We start from the raw sequence: 21530 nt of genomic DNA on the forward strand, positions 1-21530 counted from the left end.
AAGCGCGGTAACATTTGATGTATAATAAATTTTTAAATGTTTCCGATGGGCAAAATGTTAACTTATCTTCTACAATAGCAGACGCGTGTAACCGGTAATTGATTAATCAATTCGGGCCATTCATGTGTACAAATTTTATTTACATACAGTATCGGGACAATACTTTTTAACAATAATAAATATCTAAACGTTATCTTTCAATGAAAAATCATTTTATTGGTCGTGCAATATTCTTCGCATTCCTCTTCACGGTTTTAATTAATACTTGCAAATCACTGTTAGGCTTCTTCTTCTGATGTTTGCTTTCACTTTCCTGAAAGATTAAGAAAAACTTGGGTAGATTAGATTGGCATAAGTGCATAGAGTGATGTGAAGTTTCTACTTACATCTATGGGATCACTATCGGCTCTCCTTTTCAGTTTCTCTTTAATTAACGCCTCGGTACCCTTGGTTTTCCTATAATGCGGATCTGCTGGGTCGATATTATAATGATGCGACGTAAACAGTGCATTGAACCTCGGATCCTGTACATTTACTTCGAAATTATCTTCCTGTATCGGCTGTCCATTTTTCTTTTTACTAAGCCGTTTTTGTTTCGATTTTGTCATCGTGGCAAGTTCTTCAATCTTCTTCATATTGAAATGCCGTTTATCGTCATTCTGATCTTCATCCATTAGAAGAAGTTCCAATTCGGCTTTACGCTTTTCTTCGTTGTCATCGTTTTCGGACACGTCACCATTTTTCACTGCCTTTTTCTTTCCACGAGACTTTTTATTCGTAATTTCTTCATCACTTTCACTAGCAACCAAATCAGACTCTTCAGAATTCGTGGATGCATCTTTATCCGTATCTTTGCGTTTCTTTCGCTCTTCTTGTTTAGTTTTCTTTTTCGCTTTGCGTTTTTCCAAGTATTGCTCAAATGGTGTCAGGTTTTCATCCTTTTTCATCTTCACCTGTACCAACTTTTCAGCCTTTTGTTTCGTTCCTAGACCCCACGAAAATTCTAATTCAACTTCTTTCTTTTGCTTCGCTTCCTCCTTCTCTTCGATCTCTTTTAATAGAGCTTTATATTTTTCAACTGAATCAGTATTTGTTTCCAGATCAGAGTCCTCTTTGTCTTCTTGCAATTTTTCTTTCTTTTCTGTATCTTCTGGTATGAATAAGAAATGTAATTGAAAAATATTATAAATGTAAAGCTATGTCCACACTGAAGCAACCTTCTTTTTTTTACCGAATAAAATATGAAAAAGGAAACAAAAAGCGACAAAATTGTGGACTTAGCTTCAAATAAGAAAAGGACATAGAAGTAACACCTGCTTCGTCGTCGCTTGAGTCAGTAGCTAAATAAGCATGCAAATCCCTCTCATTAATGTCGTCCAGCTTTCCAGAATTCAGTTTCTGTGCAATCTCCATCCTTTCCGGATTTGTCTCGTCCCACGTTAGCTGCACATTAACTTGCTGCAGAGCTGTAGTAGTGAACTGTCTCGGTTGATACTTGGAAAGCTCTGGCACCTCATCACAAACCTCTTTAGGAGTCTTAAAGCAGGCATCTGAGGTCATATACAATGAATACATTTAACATACTTTGAGACTAAATAATGTACCTGATCAAACTCTGTGTCATCTGGTATAAATCTCAGGTCCAACTTCGTTGCAGTAGATTCATATTCCGTGCCATCGCACTCCGTGTAAATTTTATTCGCTGTTTCAGGCGAATCAAAGACAACAACAGCATAGTAATACTTTAATCTATTTAACTGATATTGCCTCAATTTTTCCATTTGGTATGTTGACCCCTCTTCATCCTAAAATGTTGCAAAATCGTGAGTATTTTTTGTATACTCTATTCATATTTTCCCCAAATTTCAATGAATAAGTCATACTTCGTTTTCATTGTCTATGTCTTCCTTATTGCTCATTTCTATCAATTCTTTTGGACCAGTGATTTCTTCTTCCTTCATGCGTTGCAAACCAAACTCTGATGGATAAATCTGAAATTATTTTGCTATAAGAATGGATAGATGTTAGAGCTGTGCCAGAACTCGAAAATTTTGAGATTCTTGGGAATCCATACCATCGGATACCCGACATTTTCGGGTCCTCGCACACCTCTAATAAATGTACTTAGTTTTTCATTTTTTAAATGTTTGTTATACTTACCGTGACTGAACGAATGATACCACCACTTGGTAAAAATGAGTTAAACAAAACTATTAAATCTACAGCACGTATTCTATCCCAATCCATATTGCACACTGCCAATCTATGTGTGATTTCATCTGTTGTATCAGCTTCCTTATCTAATTCACCCCAGTTATGTTCAATTTCTTCATCTAATTGAAATATACAGTATTAGCTTTTAAATAAAACTATTCATTTAGTTATTAAAAATTCTGGTCATATATAATAATCATATTACCTGAAACCTCCTCATTATCATCGTCATCATCATCCGAAGAACTGTCTGTCATTAAAACTCCTTCACCCCTAGCATAATTTATGCTTAAATCTTTTAATTTTTCTTTAATTTTGTCTGGGAGTTTGTTAGATTCATTTCCCCTTTTAGTATGCAATTGTTTCTTACTCTCTTTCAGGTCTGTTTTTAATGAATCCACATTCGATACACTGCCTTCATCAGATTCAGACTCAGATTCGTTCTCAGACTCTGTATGTTGTTCAGAATCTTCAGTATGTTCTTGTGATTTAATCTTAAGCAATTCCCCATTGCTTGAAAAATCATTATCTGATGAATCACTATGTTTATCCTCATCTTTATCATCCAAATTATTCTTTACATAGCTCAGATCTTCCAACTTGTTTTGATTTTTCTTTTTCTTAGATTTCTCTTGATTCGTTTTATGTTTACTTTTTGGAGTGACAGTTTTCTTTCTCATTTCCTTTTCTTCTCCTTCATCTTCAACATCATTGTCTTCCTCCTCTTCGCTGCTGGATAAGTCATAATACTTTTTGAGATTCTCCGATGATGTTTGACTTACAGGTCTGCCTCTTTTGTCAATGGTATACTTAACAGCAAACCTTTTGTCTTTAAACATACCTTGGAATCTTTTATCTATTTTCACTTTGCGTTCCGCCTTCGGGATCCTTTTAAATTTCGGATCTTTTGCAATGTGTGCAAACCGTGCATCGCTTGATAGTGCATCCATACTAAAAATATGTGAATAAATGCGTAAATATTACAGTATTTCTCAATTGCGTATATTTATTACTTACGTGACGTGTTTATTTAAAAATAAGTAAGTGCAATATTATTTAAATCCGGCAGATTTAACAATAAAAATATACGAAACAGTGCACGTCTAGTCCATGTGCTTACAATTTACAATATGAATATGCTATACCTCGTCTGTGATCATCTGTGATATGAGCGTTTTTACTCGGAAGATAAGATCATTGGATTCAAATAATAGCGGCATCTAGTGTTGAATTGCCACTACTTCTTAGACTAAAAACGCCACCTTTATGCCGTTCATTATAACCATGAAGAGCGCAATCATGTCGGTGCATCAGTTTATGCATACAAATATATCTTCCATAGCGTCTTGCTAAGAATTGCGAATATTGACATTTCGTAGTAACTGTCGCGTGGTGGGTGTCGTATTATCAGTGAAACGTAAATAATATCGTTACGTGAAATATAATTCTGTGATTATATGAACAGCAATGAACACTGCGCTTGAAACTAGTACACAATGCTAAGATTACGTGGAACAATATTTGTGACAATGAAATTTTGAAATTATTTTCTAGATTTATGTACGATACCGCACGATTTTACGACATAGGTACAACACATTTTTATTTCAATCTACTAACAACGTTTTAGACATTTTTAGTCTCACTGACTTGTGTATATTAGTTGTACTGTTTACAACTAAACATGTCAACTTTGGAAGATAAGATTCTTGGAGAAAAGTTGCAGTACTATTGCAGTTCGAGCGAAGATGAAGGAAACGATTCAGCAGACTCTGACAAAGAGTCGGACAGTGACAAATATCAGGGAGCAATCACAGAGTCCTTAGAGCCATCGTTTTCAGAATGGGACGGGACTTCTAGTAACACAGGACCAAAGGGTGTTATAAAAGTGAGCCATTATATCCAATTTGCTTTGTTAGTTAACTTAATGCACCATTTTAATGTATTGCAATGTATTTAAAGGATTGGCAACGCTATAAACAATTAGAAGCTGAAAAGAGAGAAGAACAAGAAAAGGAAAGACTAAAATTAATAAAAAAATTGAGTTTATCTTGTCGCAGTTCTTTGGACGAAGAGAAGGAAAAAATTATGCAAACTGATCCTGCTCTTGCCGAGCTACTGTCGGATGAATTTGTGTTGGAGTACCAGAAACATAGAATGAAGGAAATGATCGCACAAGCAGAAAAGCTTCGTTTTGGCAGAGTCATTAATCTGGACACAGCAGATCACTTTTTTGAAGCGATTGACAATGAAAACAAATCTGTAACAGTCGTTGTGCATGTTTACGAAACTAATGTGCCTGGCTGTGAAGCTATGAACGGATGTTTAATATCCGTTGCAGAAGACTATCCTTTTGTAAAATTTTGTAAAATCTTAGGTTTGTGATCCTGTTTATATTACATTAGTTGATTGTCCTGTTTGAATGTTCTATATTAACTTTGTTACAGGATCCGTGGCTGGTCTCAGTAGACATTTTCAAAGAGAAGGAGTTCCAGCTCTATTAGTGTACAAAGCAGGTCAAATAATAGGGAATTTCGTTCACGTGACGGACTACTTAGGAGTAGATTTCTATTCGTCAGATGTTGAAGCCTTTCTAATAGAACACGGCATGCTGACTGACAAAAATTGTGTACCTGCCATTATCTCGCGAAACGAGGATACGTTATCAGACAGTGAATAAAAAAAGCTGGACAAACTTTTTTAATAATTTTTAATATTATCGTCCTAGTACATCCTGTATTAGTTCATTATACGAATTAATAATAATCTCATTCATCTTATTACTTCTATTCAACAGCATTCAATAACAGTAATAAATAATAATGTACTTTAAAATAATATCATTTTGTTCCTAAAAAGAAATTAATTTATATAATCGAACAAAGTATCAAAGAACACTGTAAATATTTATATCTGTCTTAGTAAAAAAAATATAAATCTATGAAAAAATATTTGCGAAATTTATTTACTTTTTCTCAATTATAATTAGTTTATAATTTTTCTAAAATCTGTCTCTTCTTCTGAATAGCTTTACAAAATTGTAAGTAAGTTTTCAAGATGCTACTGTACTCTGCACTTTGTAAACTGTCATACTGTTTCTTCAGATTCTCTTTCTGTTTGATCTCATTCATTGTTGCGAACAGTTTCTCATCTAGAATCGAATTCAATGTTTTGTAAGCTGTAATGGTCATAGGAGTTTCCTTAAACATTCTCATAATGCAGGACAATTTTGTAATTTTTGCTTGGACTTGTGCAACTTCAGCTTGCATTAACATGTACTCTGCTTTCTCTAGATAAATTCGATTGAGATCTATATATTTAAAATTGCTCCAGCTGTTTAGTAAAGTTTTGCATCTAGCAATATCAGCTTTGTACTGCTCACATAACTCTTCAATCTTATCTTTCCATTGATACATTTCCACTTCATAAGGTTCAAACAATTTTTTACGCAAATTACAGTCATTCGACCTCATTACTTCTTTTATATTTCCTCCCAATTTCTCGTAGCTGAAATGTTTTTAAGATTAGCATAAATTCGGATAGTACTAAGTCTAAAAAATTACAAATTTATTAAACCTTAGTACGAAGTCGTGTGTTTTCTCCCGAAGTAATGCTTCTACATAACATTTGACATCTAATTTTTCTTCATAAGTGAGATCGTATTCCGGTAGGTCAGTAATTCCTAATATTGTCAGCTTCGCTTGTAACTTAATAGATGCAGACGGCAAGTGTATATATTTATCATTCTCATGAATTGTAAGTAATCCCTTCAATTTGTTAACAATGCCTTCAGACAATGTTTTCTTTCTGTTCATGGTTGCTTCTTTTATACATTCTAAAATGATTTTGCTCTTTACATGATTCCCTATGCTTTCCTCAAACAAAGCTAAACATTTTATAGCCTTCTGAAGGTGATTAGATCCTTGATACTGGGGTATAGTATTCTTACTTGTATTATGATGTTCCGATAAATTTTGTAACGAATCTATTCTACCCATTATCCGACTACAATTCACACGGGATATCCGTGATATGCTATGCAGATCTAAAATTCGACAAATTACACGGTCAATGTGTCGAGATGTATATCTACAATAGTTCCAATTGTCAATTGTTCATTATCGAGTAATTACATACCAGATATTTGACTCAAATCGCTGAAACTCATGTTGCTCATTTAAAATACAATTTATACAATTTATACAATTTGTACAATTTATCACTTTAAAAGTATACATTCATCGAGTTTTATTTATGTACATAGATCATTCGAATTCAAACGGTTATAAATGTCAATGTTGTCAACCAAAGTAAATGGTAACTGCACACAGAAATTCCCTATGGTACAAATTCGTCCAAATGATTTATTTAATCAGAGAGGAAATTTTCTCTTTAGCTTAATTACAACAATAATAGAAGATTTATTTTGTTACTATATAAAAATATAATTTCTTTACAACGAATATTAGTATCATGTATATATTATTTACTTGATGAAATTGATATTTCGTTGGCTCTATACTGAAACAAAAATTTCTTCATTACTCCATAACTGTCAAATAAAATAATTTCTTATTTTGTATTTGAATCAGTTTTTATGCAAATAATGTTTCAAATTCTTCTTTAAATAGAAAGAAGATATCTGTATTTACCCATCTTTGTAGCCATCTGACGGTGGAAGAGGTAAACACTGCAACAGTCGGCGGCGTCAACGCAGAATGGATGCACGATGCACATGGATTTCAGTCAGTGGCGTCAGTGTGTTCCATGCGATCATAACGGTTGGTGGCTTTTATTGGAATTTACATTTTCTCATTCAGCCTGAAAATGGCGGCTAGTATTGACGGTGTGTTCAGTGACAAATTACAAAATGCGATACTGCAAAGCAAAGTGCTCATTGTGGGCGCCGGTGGGATCGGATGCGAAATATTAAAAAATCTTGTTATGACAGGATTCACTGACATCGAGATTGTAAGCATCGAAAGCCGCTAAGTTGTAGCGTTGTTTTAACCTATATGTTTTTCCCTCCTTTACTTGAACGCTTTAATGCCGGTATTTACGTTACCCTCATCTACTTACATTACATTACGAGTTTGTAATGCATGTTATCGAATACAATACAATCGCTATTCTTGTTCGATCTAATAAAGATTGGACGCATGGATAATAAATAAACATACGTTGTTTTCAGATCGATCTAGACACGATCGACGTTAGTAACTTGAATAGACAGTTCTTGTTCCAAAAGAAACACGTGGGAAAATCAAAAGCGCTTGTTGCAAAAGAAACTGCACAGACGTTTAATCCTGATGTGAAAATAGTCCATTATCATGACAGTATTACATCGTAAGTATTTTTAGACACGATATTTCATAGTGTTAATATTTTCATAATTATTTATAATACTTCTGTGTCCACAGCTCTGAATATGGAGTATCTTTTTTCAAAAAGTTCAGTCTAGTTATGAATGCTCTCGATAATAGAGCAGCTAGGAATCACGTGAATCGCATGTGTTTAGCAGCAGACATACCTTTAATTGAATCTGGTACTGCTGGTTACGAGGGACAAGTAGAACTCATTAAAAAAGGATTAAGTCAGTGCTATGAGTGTACACCTAAAGCTGCACAAAAGACTTACCCTGGCTGTACAATACGTAATACACCCAGTGAGCCTATCCACTGTATAGTGTGGGCTAAGCACTTATTCAAGTAGGTTTCTGAATTGGTTATTTCTCTTATAGATGTACTGTCCGCGTTTCATAACGTAGTACTCGGGAGGAATGCAAAAGAAATCTGCAAAGGAACCTTCTGGTTGGTCAGGCGCACACAATTCAGTCATACGCATTCTCGCTACAGTTCTGCCTCTCGAGATGGCACCAATGTTTGTTTTGAGAATAGGAAATTTCTATTCTCTTTTCATCTTTTGAAGTTGTCTGCTCATCACCGCTTAATGCCAGAAAGAGATGGCATGTCATATTCTTTTTACAACAAAAGATATCACTGCTTAATCGACAACTTTATGGTCTGCCGAACAACATTATGGGACCCGTAAACTCTCGGCCCACTCAAGAACAAAGGCAAGCCGAAAAGGTACCTGGGTCATTCCATGCGAAATCGGTCACTTTTCGGAGTAGTGTCTCAAAACAAACATTGTTGCCGTTTTTCAAAATAGAACTGTACCACTACTATTCCCGCTAGAGGTACTTACTGACCCCTAATTAGCAGAACAAAAATTTATGGCACCGAACAGCTGATCGTACTAAGCCTCCAGGTAGTGCAATTTAGGCCCGGCTATATGGTCCGACGTCGCCGCCGTCGGTGCGTCGGAAAAACTCAGGTTTTGCGCCTTTCTGCGAACGTTTAGGCAGCTCCGACTGGCTGAATAGTGGATTATTGATCCATCAAACGACGACTATATAAGACGACCGAAAACTTCGAAGCGTCGGTCTTGATTGCACCATAGTTCCGAATCGCTGTCGGTCAAGACTCCGGAGTCAGTGCTTCTTAAACCACGAGAAACTAAATTCATAGATCGAGACAAATTCATTTATTCGTTACATTTACCAACCAACATCTCCAACTGAGCTGAATCATACCTACCTCCTTAATAAGACTGCGGGTCGCGAGAAAACGTTACTACTTTAACACAGCGTGATGGTGAACTTCGATCCCCTTGCCCCTGTGCCATCCCGAGCACTGTGTTATGAGACGCGGGCGTTATAGATGAATGTAAGAAAACACTTTTGGATTTTCTGTAGTCAATTGTTTGGTGAAGAAGATCCTGATCAAGATGTTTCTCCAGACACTGCTGATCCAGAAGCAGCAGGTAATGTTAACATGCTTGCAACAATGCCTGCTAAAATGTTAACATGTTAATCTATATGCAGGAATTCTTTATTGCAGATACAGCAGGCGAAGGTGCTTTAAATTCAGAATCAAATGAGAAAGGAAATGTGGACAGAGTATCCACAAGAGCTTGGGCGCAGTCGTGCAGCTACGATCCAGAGAAATTGTTCACAAAACTATTCCATGATGATATAAAATACTTGCTTAGTATGGATAAGCTGTGGAAGAAGAGAAGACCTCCTACCCCCTTGAATTGGAAAGAATTACCGGATGGAGGTTTGTCAGATTGATTGTTAGAATTAACCAGTTAATTAATATATTTACGTTATAAATTTTTGTGATACAGTGCCAGGATGTAGTAAAGAAGTAAATGAACCTGGATTGAAAGATCAACAACGTTGGAGTATTTCAAAATGTGGGGCCAAATTTGCTGAAGCGGTAAAAAACTTGAGTAAATCAGCTTCCAAAGAGAATCTCGTTTGGGACAAAGATGATCAAAGTTCAATGGACTTTGTAGCAGCTTGTGCTAATATAAGAGCACAAATTTTTGGTATACCTCAAAAGACAAGATTCGATATAAAGTGTAAGTAACAAACCTCCTCTACATTTTCATAAATTACTAAATTTCTATTGAATAATTTTTATTCTAAAAAATTGTGGAATAACAATAACATATTCAATGCCATATTTTCATTGCTGGCTGGTTTCTGAAAATGAAATAAGTAATGCTAACAGTTTATAATTTTTCTTATAGCAATGGCAGGAAATATAATTCCAGCAATCGCGACTACAAACGCGATAGTAGGTGGTCTAGTTGTTCTTCACGCGTTTTGTATACTGGAGGATAAATTGAAAGCATGCAGATCTGTATATTTGCGTTCGAAAATGAACCACCGCAACCGATTGCTCGTTCCAGAAAAGAATGTAAATCCACCGAATCCGAAATGTTACGTATGCGCGAAAACGCCACAAGTCGTATTAGCGGTTGATACGTCCAAGATGACAATCAAGGAGTTGGATGAAGTAGTATTAAAGAATAGGTTGAACATGGTCGCTCCAGATGTTTATATAGATGGTACTGGCAAGATTGTGATTAGTAGCGAAGAAGGAGAGACCGAGGAAAACAATGATAAGATTTTAGAGCAATTAGGAATTAAAGACGGTACTATTCTTAAGGTCGATGACTTCCATCAAAATTATTCGCTAACCGTGATCGTGGTCTATAGAGAACGGCCGAATGTAAAGGACGATAGTCCAGATTTCCTGATCCTAGCAGACGAGAAAGACCTGAAGCCTGAAGGAGAAAACGATCTGGCAAAACCATCCACCTCGAATGGCCTAGTAAGTAAAAATTTGTTGTACGAATGTATTCACTCTTAACATTTTGAAAATTTATGCAATTCACACTTCTACACAGGCTACGGACTACCAATCCGATGACAATGTTACGATTGTCGAGGCTGATGTTGTTGTATCAGAAGCCTCGAAGAAACGCAAGATTGAAATGCCGAATGTTGCTTCTCCAAAGAAACGGAAAGTACAAGTTAACGAGCTGGAGGACAACGATGTATGTATAATTGAAAACGATGTGAATAACGATACCGCCAATGTTGCTTCCGTATCAAAACCAAAACCAAAACGCAAACTATCGGAAGACGATGATTGTGTAATTATGCAAGATGATAACATACAGCCAACTGTTACCTCGCAGTGATCCGTTATATTTTTAACGTAAGGCATACAAATTGTGGAGAAAATGAGAATCAGTATATTAATTTTGTGTAAAGTTAAACGCATGTGTAAACAAAATACAAATCATTCATACGAATTCCAATAGTCGGTTGCGTTTAATTTTATGAATACGATTTCGAAATAATGAAGGAAACGTAATTGTTAGCGGTTGTCAGTCGAAGGTACGCTTGATGAAATGCTATGAGATTAAATGTGGTATGTACAATAGCGATCTAAACATTTCGATTGTATTGTATTTCTTGTGAGTATTTATGAGGATACGTAACTTTATATTTCTGGTATGTCATTTCATGAGTGTACCTATACATTTTGTATAAAAAGAACGAAATAAATACTTTTTTAGTACTGTAAACTACCGTTACTCATAACTAAACCAACACATATAACATTGGATTTAATTCTTTTTATTTGTACAATGCATATACCGGTTCAAATCATAATTGTACATTTCGAAATCAACTTTGTATCTTTCATACAGTTTAAAAATAATTTCTCGTGTTAAACTTCGAAAATATTTACATGTAGTGGCAAAGTTAGTATAGCCCCCTCGTGTTTTTTCCAATCTTGATAAATTTGTTTTCTTTCCGTCCAGTCCTAATCTTGAAAAGATGTAATTTATTTGCGCGTTCGTATAATCGTCCAACTTCAAAATGTAATTGTATCGTATGTTACAAACGCTACAATGTGTATAGTAACTATCCCAGTGAACATCATCTTGTTCTGAACTTTGAAGAAGCCACAGCACAAATTCATTAAATGTTGGTATTAGTTTTAGTCTGAGAAAACAAAAGTAACATGTTAAAACACGATGATTTAGTAATGATAAGATTTTGATTCATAGAATAGTACCTTTTGTCGTGCGTAAACACTTTTTCTTGAAAATTACCGGTCGATATATTAGAATGGAAAAGCGCGGGTCTTGTAAGGTGAAAAATTTTTTTAGTATAAATCCAAGCTTGTGCTGTGTGCTTTGAATTGTCTTCTATGCGATCTCTGAAACGTACAAATATTTTGTAATAGAATCGTAACACGTTAAAGAAGAAAATATATATACCTGTATGACGACACAAGTCGATGAAAAGGATGCCGTACAACTAAAAGTTTAAATGTTTTCGTATCCTTTACGATGTGCTGCAATTCCTCTAGAGTTTGCGGCGCTAGAATATCGACCTCTCTACAAGAAATTTGAAAGGTCAAGTGACAATTGTATTGAAACAATAAATTATATTTACCTATAATAATCGTGTGTAGCTTGACGATGTCTCATATCAGAAAATAATTTTGTGAAGCTCGTCGAAGCGACTTTACGGATCCAACAATACATGGAGTTTCGTTCAAAGTTATACAAAAAATGTCTTCTTCTCAATGGAGTTCTTAAATTATATTTATCACATGTGTTTGAAATTTGTTGCAGCAACGATATGCTTTCCTAACAAAACAAGTTCACCGTCACTATGCGTTTACGGTACTACACTGCATTTCACGGATTTTAATTCGTTTACCTGCAAGTTAATCGGATCGCTTCTTATTTCAGCATGCCCTAAATGGCTTATGTCAAATCCGGTCGGCTTTGTAATCGCTCGTTGTATAACAATATATTTATCTTTCGACTGATGAGCAAAAATGGGTGAATCGGGTCGTACCGTAAAATAAAAACGGTGTTTGATCCTTAATAAAAGGGAGCAAACGATAATATATAAAATGACGCACAACGTGCATTTTACAAACTGTATTCTGAACGACATAATTAAAACTGGATGTGTGCATTCTAATAGACGGATACGAGATACGAGATTAAAACTTCCGTCTTTGAATTGTCTGCGGGGGTAGTGTGAAAGATAAGATTTATCTTAAATTTCTATTGCTTTCTGGTCTTCTTCTTTTTTAAGAAATAGGAAAAAGTTGTTTTAAATGTAATTACGCTGATTAGGAAGGATATGTAAAAAAATAAAACGAAACGAGTGTATGCATCTTGCACTTTACTACGAAATAGCGCCAAAAAACATGTAAGTCAATGATTTCGGTACATAATCACGGTATTAGGCTGCTTGTATAAATAAGCAATAGTAGTGATTTAATAATTGCATGTATGTTGTAAACGATTTGTATTATTAATCATGACAAAATATTCTCTTTCGAAGTAGACGCTTTTTACAAAATTTTCGGTATAAAATGTTCATCTGTATTAACCGAAGAAGATAATTCATGGTAACATCACGTCACATTAATTTCATGCGAAAGTAAATTCCCCTATCCACGGCAGTGATCTATGTATGTTAAAACGGTACATCGTCTTATCAAATTTGAGTATCAATAGAAAAATCAGTATTATCAATACTCACACTGATTCACAATTGAGTACTATTATTTTTTTTTATTGATGTATAAAACGGATGTATCAGATATGACTACAACAATTACAAAAATATATAAATAATACCTAAATCGTATAAGAAACTTAACAGTAAACTACAACATACTGTAGCAGACAGTACCTACGATTATTGCTAAATGCAAACAATCAGATTGGATCAATTGTGAATCATTGTTCAATTCTACAGATAATTTTTTATCTCTCACTTAGTTGTTACTTACTTGTATCACTACGTAATATTATGTGAAAGAGAAACTAAGTATACAATATTTATTCATTATTACACAATTCAAGCATTTAGATGTTTTTCCATCAATCGATTTATCATTAAAACACAATAGTGTTTCGAATTATGTTAAAAATTACATGGTATATATACATACATATATCATTATATACATGTATAAATGTATATATTAAACCACATTTTTTAATCACTACTACATTGATTAAAGTTCCCATTCGATGAATTTTCTTCTATTATATGACCGTAAGTATCGTGATTCCTTTGAAAGCCCTTATAAGGTGTGCATGAATTGAGAAATGAAATAAATGGATGAGGAGATAATGTAAATAATTTCTTATCTACGATCCCTATATCTATGATGGTGATCTCGGGAGGATCGATGATCACTGTGCCGACTATGTCGACTCGCTGTTCTCCACAAAAATTCATCTACACTTCTCTCGTAACTGCGCTTTTCAAGTGCGGACGCAGCCGCACTATAATCAGGTGGCAATGGCAGGCCATCGTAATACCTGGGCGGTGGTGGCGGTGGAGGTAAAGAGTCATAAGGATGAGGTGCAGCGTAAGGAGGTAATGGAGGTAATTGGTGTTGCATGGTACGCATGTAATCCGCGACATACGCTTCTGCCGCCGCAGCTACACCTAATCCAGGACTACCGTATCCCCTGTAACGTTGACAACCGTTAAACTTTGAGCATAAAGCTTCCATTGACAATGCAACTTTAAATCGAGTACTGTACTTTGAGTAAGGAGAATCGCCTCGAGTAAACCAGGAAGCATATCGATGATGATGATGATCCCTAGATCCTCTATGGTCGTTACCGGCTAAGTGAGATCCTCTGGCTAAGGAAGCTAAACGAGATCGTGAAGTTAAGAAAAGCCTACGTCCCCTACCACCCCTCGACCGTAAAAATCTAGAACTGGTGTTAACAGGTCTGTTATCTCGGTACGAACGAGACGATTTTGTAACATGCTTCGCCGCTTCCTTTGACTTTCTCAAGATCGGAGTCATTTCGATGCCTAAAACATACATTGTCGAATGTAAGGAATCGTGCTCGAGGAAATTAGGGAGTTTTCAATTACCTTCATCCTCTGGAAACAACCTGCACAATTCCTCCGCGACTCTTGGCTCTATCTCTTGTCCGTCTCGCCCGATTTTTACCTGCTTACCATCGTTCCATGGATTATATAAGTGTAAGGTCGCTGTAAATGGTAATTCCTTCCTACATATCCAATCAACTTTAAATACACCCCCTAATGCTTTCGCTGATAGTCCAGGAGGTAACACCTAAAATTTATATTTTATCCAATGTAATATTAAGTAACAGTTTCCAAAATTGTCTCTGCTTAATTACACATATATACAAACCCAAGAAATGGGTGCTCCATCTCTTCTAGACTCTGTACTAAGTCGTGCAAAGCCTGCAAACTTTCCCGATTCTTTGACAGAAAATACTAAAAGGACATTTCTGGACTCCCTGTAAGCTTGGTTTAAATTGGCTTCATTTTGGGGCAACGTACTCCATACTCCTTTCGCCTTTGACAATGTGACATTCTCAGCATTGTTCGATTTGATGATGAAAAATCTAATAAAAAGAACTTTAAGACATGTTCTTGGCATTTACATTAGCGTACTTATCTAAACATTTTCAAGTACAGAAACCAACGAGTTTACATACGATAACGAGAAACATATGTAATAAAAGCAGCAAACCTTGCATCCCTAAACAAGTAATTTAATTTTGTGGCATAATCGTAGCTCTTGACAATCCCTTTACTCTCCTTAGACCTTGCACGTTTTGTTTCAGGACTGGAGGACTTTGAATCCCTTGACCTAGCACGCTTTCCCCTGTTTTTCCTATTGCGTTTATTGTCTCCACGCGAGGATTTAGTCGAAACAGAGCTTATACTAGGCTGACTAGAATCAGAATTCGAACTGCTAGACGAAACTTCACTACGTGTGTCGTACGTTTCGTCCGCAGCAATTTTTAATTCGTCTACTATGTCATTTTCTCCGCAACTTAGATTTAAGTTGTCTCCGTCGGTATTATTGTCCATAGTTTCACTATTTATTCGATCACTTTCACTAATGCTGATAAATATCTCTTCACTTGTCCCGTCATCCAGGCTTTGTACTTCTGGATGTTTCGGGCTCTCTTGCGTAAAGCCAATGCAGTTCTGGCGCCTTTAAACCTTTTCTGAAACGCAAATATAAAAAAGGGCTTACTAGATGGATATCCAGCGGGCTGTGATACTTGTCCGAGAACAATATCATATTCAAATGGATCTGGCATGTCATACGGCAATTATATGGTAGAAAGCAATGCGGTAACATTTTTAGCATATAAGGAGGAAAGTTCGGAAGATCGCACATGAAATCCGATTTAAAGTCACTGTGGTAAAAGATTTAAAAAGTCCATTCGCCGAAAACTTTGACTTTAAGATTGTCCTTATGCCGTTTAATTAAAACGTTTTACAAGTTTTATAAAAGTTTCCAATATATGTATATTTTGTGTATATATATATATATATCTACAACGTCAGCAAGTACACCTTGCTTTTGGTAGATATGAATTGTATGCCTAATGTCGCAAAAGTTTTTGTTTCAACGGAAACAACGTTTAAGAAAGGAAAACAACTTTGCTTCTCTCTCTCTCTCTCTCTCTCTCTTTTTTTTTGTTAAATTCACGAATATAAATGTCCCTTTTATAAGCGAAAACTAAATGATATGTTTTGATCTGTAGAGATTCCCTCTGTTTGCAATCAAACGGAGTACACAATTCTTGTTGCTCTATGAAACACAATAAGTGTCGCTTTTTCGAACTTTATGCGTAAAAGTTTCTGGTAAAGTTTATTAATAAACAGACAGTTTAATCTTGCTAAAATGTGTTTTTTTTATGTAGCCTATTAACGTATGGAGGCGAGGAGTCTTCGATGTTTTTGTTTCTGTACGTCAGACAAAACAACACATTGTGCTCGTTTGACGTCTGTATATTTTTATGCAGTCTTTGGAAACGCGAAGGCTATGCCTAGGAAAAGTCCGTTGCGAATAGTAATTTTACTAGCAACATCGGCACCACAAAACATACTCTCGAGACCATCGTTCTCGCCATTTGATTTTATCGAAAATAGTTCATGGTTTACAAACATAAGTCCTTGGACGTTAGAAGCCCTTTTAGGCAGCTCGTACACACTTACGTGCACACTCGTTCTTCACTTAACACACTTCGCACCTCACGCAAGAATGCTCAATGATTATCATATGCGTTCAACAACTATTCCTACGACTTCTCCCGCACGAAATACATTAGAGATTCGCACAAGGGATTCCGCGTCTCTTCATAAAACCACAGTAAAGGACCCTTTCTTCACGGAACCGTAAACCACAGCGTCCATTGTGTGACGTGTACACCAGGATCGATAGAAACGATGATACCTTAAAACTCCCAGGATACACAGCAATCTTACAGAGGCGAAACTCCGACGTTTTTCAATAGTCAAGTCTACCGTGTGCGCGCCAGATAATGGCTAGCAAAATGTATTCGGTGTAACTCTAAAACGACTCATCGGCCAATAGTAACACTACGTGCGATGGTAGAGGATTGCTATTGGCCAAACAATCGTCTTAGAGTAAGAACGAATACACTTTGCTAGCCATCATCTGGCGCGCAAGTAATACCAGATAAGAGATGAGAGCTCTCACGTCCGGGGTTTTTAGTAGTGATGGGCACCATCGCCTAAATCGATAGTAGCCAACTACTATTTTCAGTCGACTGATTTTTTAAACTATCGACTGAATTTAGTAGTGGTTGGATTACTATTTTCAGTCGACTGTTTTACACGTTGCCATCTTGAAATTTCAAATGTCAGTGTCGCACGATGAAACATAAGGACTGTCTTTGTATTGGGCAGATAGAGTTCAGGCTCTTCAACGCCATCTTTATGTATATAAAGAAAAGAATAAACCATGAACCATAAACCACGATGAAACGAAAAGGTTAGAAATACATGATTATGACAGGACATGCAAATATGCAAGTAATGAAATGTGTAATAGATATTTTAATACTTTAATTCATATTAGATGTTAAAATCTTATTGCTATTTATGCGATATAAACTATATATGTGATATAAATAAATTGTGTATATTTATATTTATAACATAGTGTATGAATTTATTATTAAATAAAGACAGATTCAGACAAAATCACTCAATCACGAAATTTACTATCTCTGTACTGTCCTACTATTTATTTAACTAGCCAACATCGAGAATAAGAGTAAATAGGAGAATAACCAGTAAAACAATTCAGTCGACTGAAAACTATCGACTAAATATTCGATAGTATGTAGTAACTAAATAGTAATTAGTCGATAGTTGAATTTAGTCGATAATGCCCATCACTAGTTTCGGCGTTCCCACTTTTGTGACATCGACTTTTTACGATTTCGTCGGTGCTGGCAGTCTTTGAATATATCTCGTCGGTGGTAGGGGGCAGCGCTGTGTCGGGTACACCGAAACCCCGGACGTGAGCACTCTCATATCCTCTCTGCTTGAAGCGATTCTCTGTCCCTATATAGTTTACTTGTTTGAGAGTTTTGCTACAAGCTCCATTGCTCTGTAGCACAAATGACTTGCTACATTTGCTCTGTAGCACAAATGATTCTTGCCGCTTTTTGCATTGCGTCTTACAGTATAAACGGCAAAAGTCATGTGTTCCTACACTTCAGCAAATACAAGAATATAAAGAAGTAGTGAAGTACATTTTAAACAACTTTATTACATTGATTGTACAAAGTGTGTCATATTTATTTCTCAAAGAGAATAAAATTACCATTTTTCAGGTGTGGCACCTCCCCAACTTTGGGTTGTGGCAGGCGGTGCAGTAGTCCATTCTTCAGAAGGCTATATAAATGAAAGAATAATAAGTAATTCCATCTGCTGGAAATTTATTGCTAAATAAGTGAAAAGCTCTCTGTTTACCTGAGCAGCCCAATCTCCGCTGGCCGGGAGAGCTTGTGCAGCACCCGCAGTTGGAAGTTCAGGTGCGGTTGGTGGTGCAACATCATCGGCCCAGTTCTCTGTTGGGACTGTACCTGTAGTTTCAATGTCATTTACCCAACCAGGTTCAGTGGTGGCTGCAACTTCAACAGGTCCTGTAAATTCTTTAGCCGGAGCTATCTCCTTAGCTGCTTGTTCTTCCTTCTCAGCCTAAAATGACATAATAATGTTTTTGATTTGATAAAGAAGATAAGTCTCATCAGCTTGAAAGAAAAAAAAAAGACTTAATAACAAACCTCTTCCGGATCTCTGTAGAAGAACAGATCGACGACTACATCCCATTTACTTTCGCGTGCGATAGAACCCCTCAGTCTAAGAACTTCTCTGGCCAGTAACCACCACATAAGACCAACGCAGTGCAAACTCTTTGTATTACAAGGAATGGCGATATCGACGAAACGAAGAGGGGAATCTGTGTTACAGAAAGCAATGACAGGAATGTTCACGTAACTGGCTTCTGTGATGGGCTGGTGGTCACTGGATGGATCGGTAACGATCAGCAAACGTGGCTCGCGGAAGGCGGACTGTAAACAAGTAGTATACATTATATATACATGGCGGTTTTCTATAGCAATTAGGTTTGTTGGATTTATCGATTGCAATCAGAAAAGATTAAGCCAAAATAAACCAACATGTAAAAACTTATGGAAATGTTGTTCATCATTTGGATGAGTATCGAATGTAATAATATCTTGATAACTGAAATAAAAAGATAAATAACCTGAATCTGATTGGTGAAAGCACCAGGAGTGAAACGACCAGCGATAGGTGTAGCTCCAGTGTGTTGAGCAAACTTTAGAACTGCTCTTTGGCCAGTTTGTCTGCAACTGATGACAAACACTTCACTGGGATGTTCAATGGCAACAATGGCGCGTGCAGCCAACAGCAATTTCTCCCAAGTATGACAGAGATTGATAATACTAACTCCTAAAGTAAAAGTACATATTAACATGTATACTTTCAAACAGGAATTTATTAATCTGATGTAATATAGAATTTACCGTCGTTCTTCTTCTTGTAGACATATTGTTCCATCTGGAAGTTGACATTTTCTGCACCCAGATGGGTGAACGCACCTAGCATTTTAGTAACATCATCCTCTTTGAGAGATAATACATCTAAACCTCCTGACATCTTAACGTTGTGGTTAACTTACGATTAACCTAAACAAAAGAGAAATATACAGATGATTACGATGTAGATTGAATTATTAAATTATTACAGTACACTCTGTAGCAATAGCTTCGATCAACTTTCACAGGAAGATAACCTCAACTAAATAGCGTGCTCCATTTAAAACATAATTAGTATATATAAAAAAAAAAAGTAAAAAACGAAGATTAAACTATCAACAGCATAATTTAAAGTTTCGTGATTCTATGTTATAAAATTTTTACTATCAAAATTATAAGGAAACAATGCCATGTGCACTGACCGACTTGAATATTTACATATATACTGTAACTACGAGATATTCCTACTTATATTTATATAGATATTAATCCTCGTACTTTTATTATTCTGTAAATAAGATCTTTGAATTGTTTAACTCAAACTGATTGTTATAAATAGATATAATGCTACGGAACACTTACGTTATCAATGCCACTAGGAGACTTCCAATCGGAAAGGAAGTCGTGAACCTTACACAAAGTACAACTCGATCAACACATGAACAGTAAATTACAAAATAATTAGTTCTACAGTAAAAAGATTCAATTAAGCGGGTGTTGAGAATAGAATAATAATTTTTAAAATACTACGTCTAAAATTATAAAAATTAATTGATCGAAAATGATAAAATACATAAACAACTTTGAGCCAGCAAAGTAACGGAAGTACACTCAAATTATACTGGGAAATTTGAAACGTTAACAGACGACTATACATATGTACTTAGAGAATTGTAATTGAAATATTGAAATGACAATTATAGAAGAATGCAAATAATATACGATATTTTTAAACGAATTTTTATACGAAGTTCAAAATTTTCAGTGAATTGAAAAGCTTTTTCTTAATTTTTGTTTAAATTATATTTTTGTCTGTGTATTGTTCACTTACTGTGCTTTACATGTCGTCTATTTTAAATTCTGAATCTTATCTGATAGGTACATAAATTTTCCAGTACTGTAATACAATTACTGCACACAGTAATAGAAACGAACCAAAATGTTGTTTCAGTTAGTGGATTATATTTTAAATTAACAAAATATTTTCAGATATCTAAACGATCAAATATCTAAACGAGTTTTATGAACCCATAGTATACTTTTTTGGTATTGAAAACTCACCATATGCTAATTGTTAATTAAATTATACTTAAAAATTTGAATACATTTATTTTAATGATTCTGTAATTTAGGGTATGTAAAAATAATGTAAAGGCACAGTAACCAGAGGAGGCTCAGGAACTGATGCACTTGCCCTATACATATAATAATTGCTAGAAACTTTAATCCATTTATTTTTATTTGGTTTCTTGTGGAAACCAGATATTATATTAGAAATCGTAGGCAGTATCTTATGTTAATATGTGTTTTGCTTCTCAAACTCTTTAATTGATTTTCTTTTTTAGTAATATATTGTTCTATTCAGTGTTACAGCCAAGAATTGGACTCGGTTTACTATATCCTATATTTACAAAACTATCTTATCCACACATTCGGCTCATTCCTTCTCTCTCTCTCTCTCTCTCTCTCTCTCTCTCTCTGTCTGTCTGTCTCCCTCATTTCTACTCTGACCTACTATATTCTTACCCTAGTTATTGCACAATTTCCTATTCTGTTACCTTTGGTTTAAGTTTGGTTTGATTTCTGCTCTCTTTTCTCTCTTTTTTCTCAACTTCTCAAGCCACGCTTCGACATTTTTATCTATCCTCCCACTCACTATATCCTACTTCCTGATCCTTCCCTCCATATCCCTGCATTCTCTTGTTAGGTGTTCCAGACTTCCATACCTGTCCCCACACACGTCGCATCCTCTCGCTTCATCTTCCAGCCAGTATTTGTTCCAATTTTCTGCATTTTCGCAT

At 35.6% G+C, this 21530-nt stretch overlaps 7 protein-coding genes across 11 annotated transcripts; 2 read left to right on the plus strand and 5 right to left on the minus strand.

The window, feature by feature from the left end:
* Positions 1 to 119: 119 nt before the first annotated feature.
* On the minus strand, positions 120 to 3388 carry LOC143365588 (ESF1 homolog). 2 transcript variants are annotated; one of them, XM_076805900.1, is made up of 8 exons: positions 3232 to 3388; positions 2420 to 3165; positions 2161 to 2333; positions 1884 to 1991; positions 1605 to 1805; positions 1314 to 1536; positions 387 to 1147; positions 120 to 313 (listed from the first exon to the last, which is right to left on the minus strand). In XM_076805900.1, exons 2-8 carry the CDS (start codon positions 3162 to 3164, stop codon positions 209 to 211), a joined length of 2316 nt encoding a protein of 771 aa, XP_076662015.1. In that variant the 5' UTR covers position 3165; positions 3232 to 3388; the 3' UTR covers positions 120 to 208. The 2 variants fall into 2 exon arrangements, with proteins under 2 accessions (XP_076662015.1, XP_076662014.1); XM_076805899.1 differs by having other exon boundaries at positions 387 to 1150.
* A 128-nt stretch (positions 3389 to 3516) lies between these two features.
* Positions 3517 to 5162, plus strand: LOC143365592 (phosducin-like protein 1). 2 transcript variants are annotated; one of them, XM_076805905.1, is made up of 4 exons: positions 3517 to 3803; positions 3878 to 4102; positions 4177 to 4591; positions 4662 to 5162. In XM_076805905.1, exons 2-4 carry the CDS (start codon positions 3899 to 3901, stop codon positions 4892 to 4894), a joined length of 852 nt encoding a protein of 283 aa, XP_076662020.1. In that variant the 5' UTR covers positions 3517 to 3803; positions 3878 to 3898; the 3' UTR covers positions 4895 to 5162. The 2 variants fall into 2 exon arrangements, with proteins under 2 accessions (XP_076662020.1, XP_076662019.1); XM_076805904.1 differs by having other exon boundaries at positions 3518 to 4102.
* LOC143365591 (uncharacterized) lies at positions 4933 to 6502 on the minus strand. The gene is made up of 4 exons (XM_076805903.1): positions 6352 to 6502; positions 5791 to 6259; positions 5184 to 5721; positions 4933 to 5065 (listed from the first exon to the last, which is right to left on the minus strand). Exons 1-3 carry the CDS (start codon positions 6389 to 6391, stop codon positions 5205 to 5207), a joined length of 1026 nt encoding a protein of 341 aa, XP_076662018.1. The 5' UTR covers positions 6392 to 6502; the 3' UTR covers positions 4933 to 5065; positions 5184 to 5204.
* A 474-nt stretch (positions 6503 to 6976) lies between these two features.
* Positions 6977 to 11163, plus strand: Uba2 (Ubiquitin-like activating enzyme 2). The gene is made up of 8 exons (XM_076805907.1): positions 6977 to 7185; positions 7406 to 7560; positions 7635 to 7922; positions 8972 to 9039; positions 9117 to 9335; positions 9406 to 9642; positions 9814 to 10400; positions 10477 to 11163. The coding sequence occupies exons 1-8, from the start codon at positions 7042 to 7044 to the stop codon at positions 10771 to 10773; spliced, it is 1995 nt and encodes a 664-aa protein (XP_076662022.1). The 5' UTR covers positions 6977 to 7041; the 3' UTR covers positions 10774 to 11163.
* Positions 11164 to 11199: 36 nt separating this feature from the next.
* Positions 11200 to 12618, minus strand: LOC143365595 (carbohydrate sulfotransferase 11). The gene is made up of 5 exons (XM_076805911.1): positions 12314 to 12618; positions 12044 to 12240; positions 11866 to 11985; positions 11661 to 11804; positions 11200 to 11587 (listed from the first exon to the last, which is right to left on the minus strand). Exons 1-5 carry the CDS (start codon positions 12554 to 12556, stop codon positions 11206 to 11208), a joined length of 1086 nt encoding a protein of 361 aa, XP_076662026.1. The 5' UTR covers positions 12557 to 12618; the 3' UTR covers positions 11200 to 11205.
* A 153-nt stretch (positions 12619 to 12771) lies between these two features.
* Ythdc1 (YTH domain containing 1) lies at positions 12772 to 16903 on the minus strand. 3 transcript variants are annotated; one of them, XM_076805910.1, is made up of 6 exons: positions 16631 to 16899; positions 15147 to 15630; positions 14802 to 15018; positions 14516 to 14720; positions 14173 to 14452; positions 12772 to 14097 (listed from the first exon to the last, which is right to left on the minus strand). In XM_076805910.1, the coding sequence occupies exons 2-6, from the start codon at positions 15488 to 15490 to the stop codon at positions 13767 to 13769; spliced, it is 1377 nt and encodes a 458-aa protein (XP_076662025.1). In that variant the 5' UTR covers positions 15491 to 15630; positions 16631 to 16899; the 3' UTR covers positions 12772 to 13766. The 3 variants fall into 3 exon arrangements, with proteins under 3 accessions (XP_076662025.1, XP_076662023.1, XP_076662024.1); XM_076805908.1 differs by having other exon boundaries at positions 12772 to 14452; positions 16631 to 16903; XM_076805909.1 differs by having other exon boundaries at positions 12772 to 14452; positions 16581 to 16903.
* A 1292-nt stretch (positions 16904 to 18195) lies between these two features.
* LOC143365596 (small ribosomal subunit protein uS2-like) lies at positions 18196 to 20139 on the minus strand. Its single transcript, XM_076805912.1, has 6 exons — positions 20092 to 20139; positions 19498 to 19659; positions 19218 to 19423; positions 18733 to 19020; positions 18419 to 18646; positions 18196 to 18340 (listed from the first exon to the last, which is right to left on the minus strand). Exons 2-6 carry the CDS (start codon positions 19628 to 19630, stop codon positions 18266 to 18268), a joined length of 930 nt encoding a protein of 309 aa, XP_076662027.1. The 5' UTR covers positions 19631 to 19659; positions 20092 to 20139; the 3' UTR covers positions 18196 to 18265.
* Positions 20140 to 21530: the final 1391 nt, after the last annotated feature.

The sequence above is a fragment of the Halictus rubicundus genome, chromosome 2, assembly GCF_050948215.1.
Source record: "Halictus rubicundus isolate RS-2024b chromosome 2, iyHalRubi1_principal, whole genome shotgun sequence".
Lineage (NCBI taxonomy): Eukaryota > Metazoa > Arthropoda > Insecta > Hymenoptera > Halictidae > Halictus > Halictus rubicundus.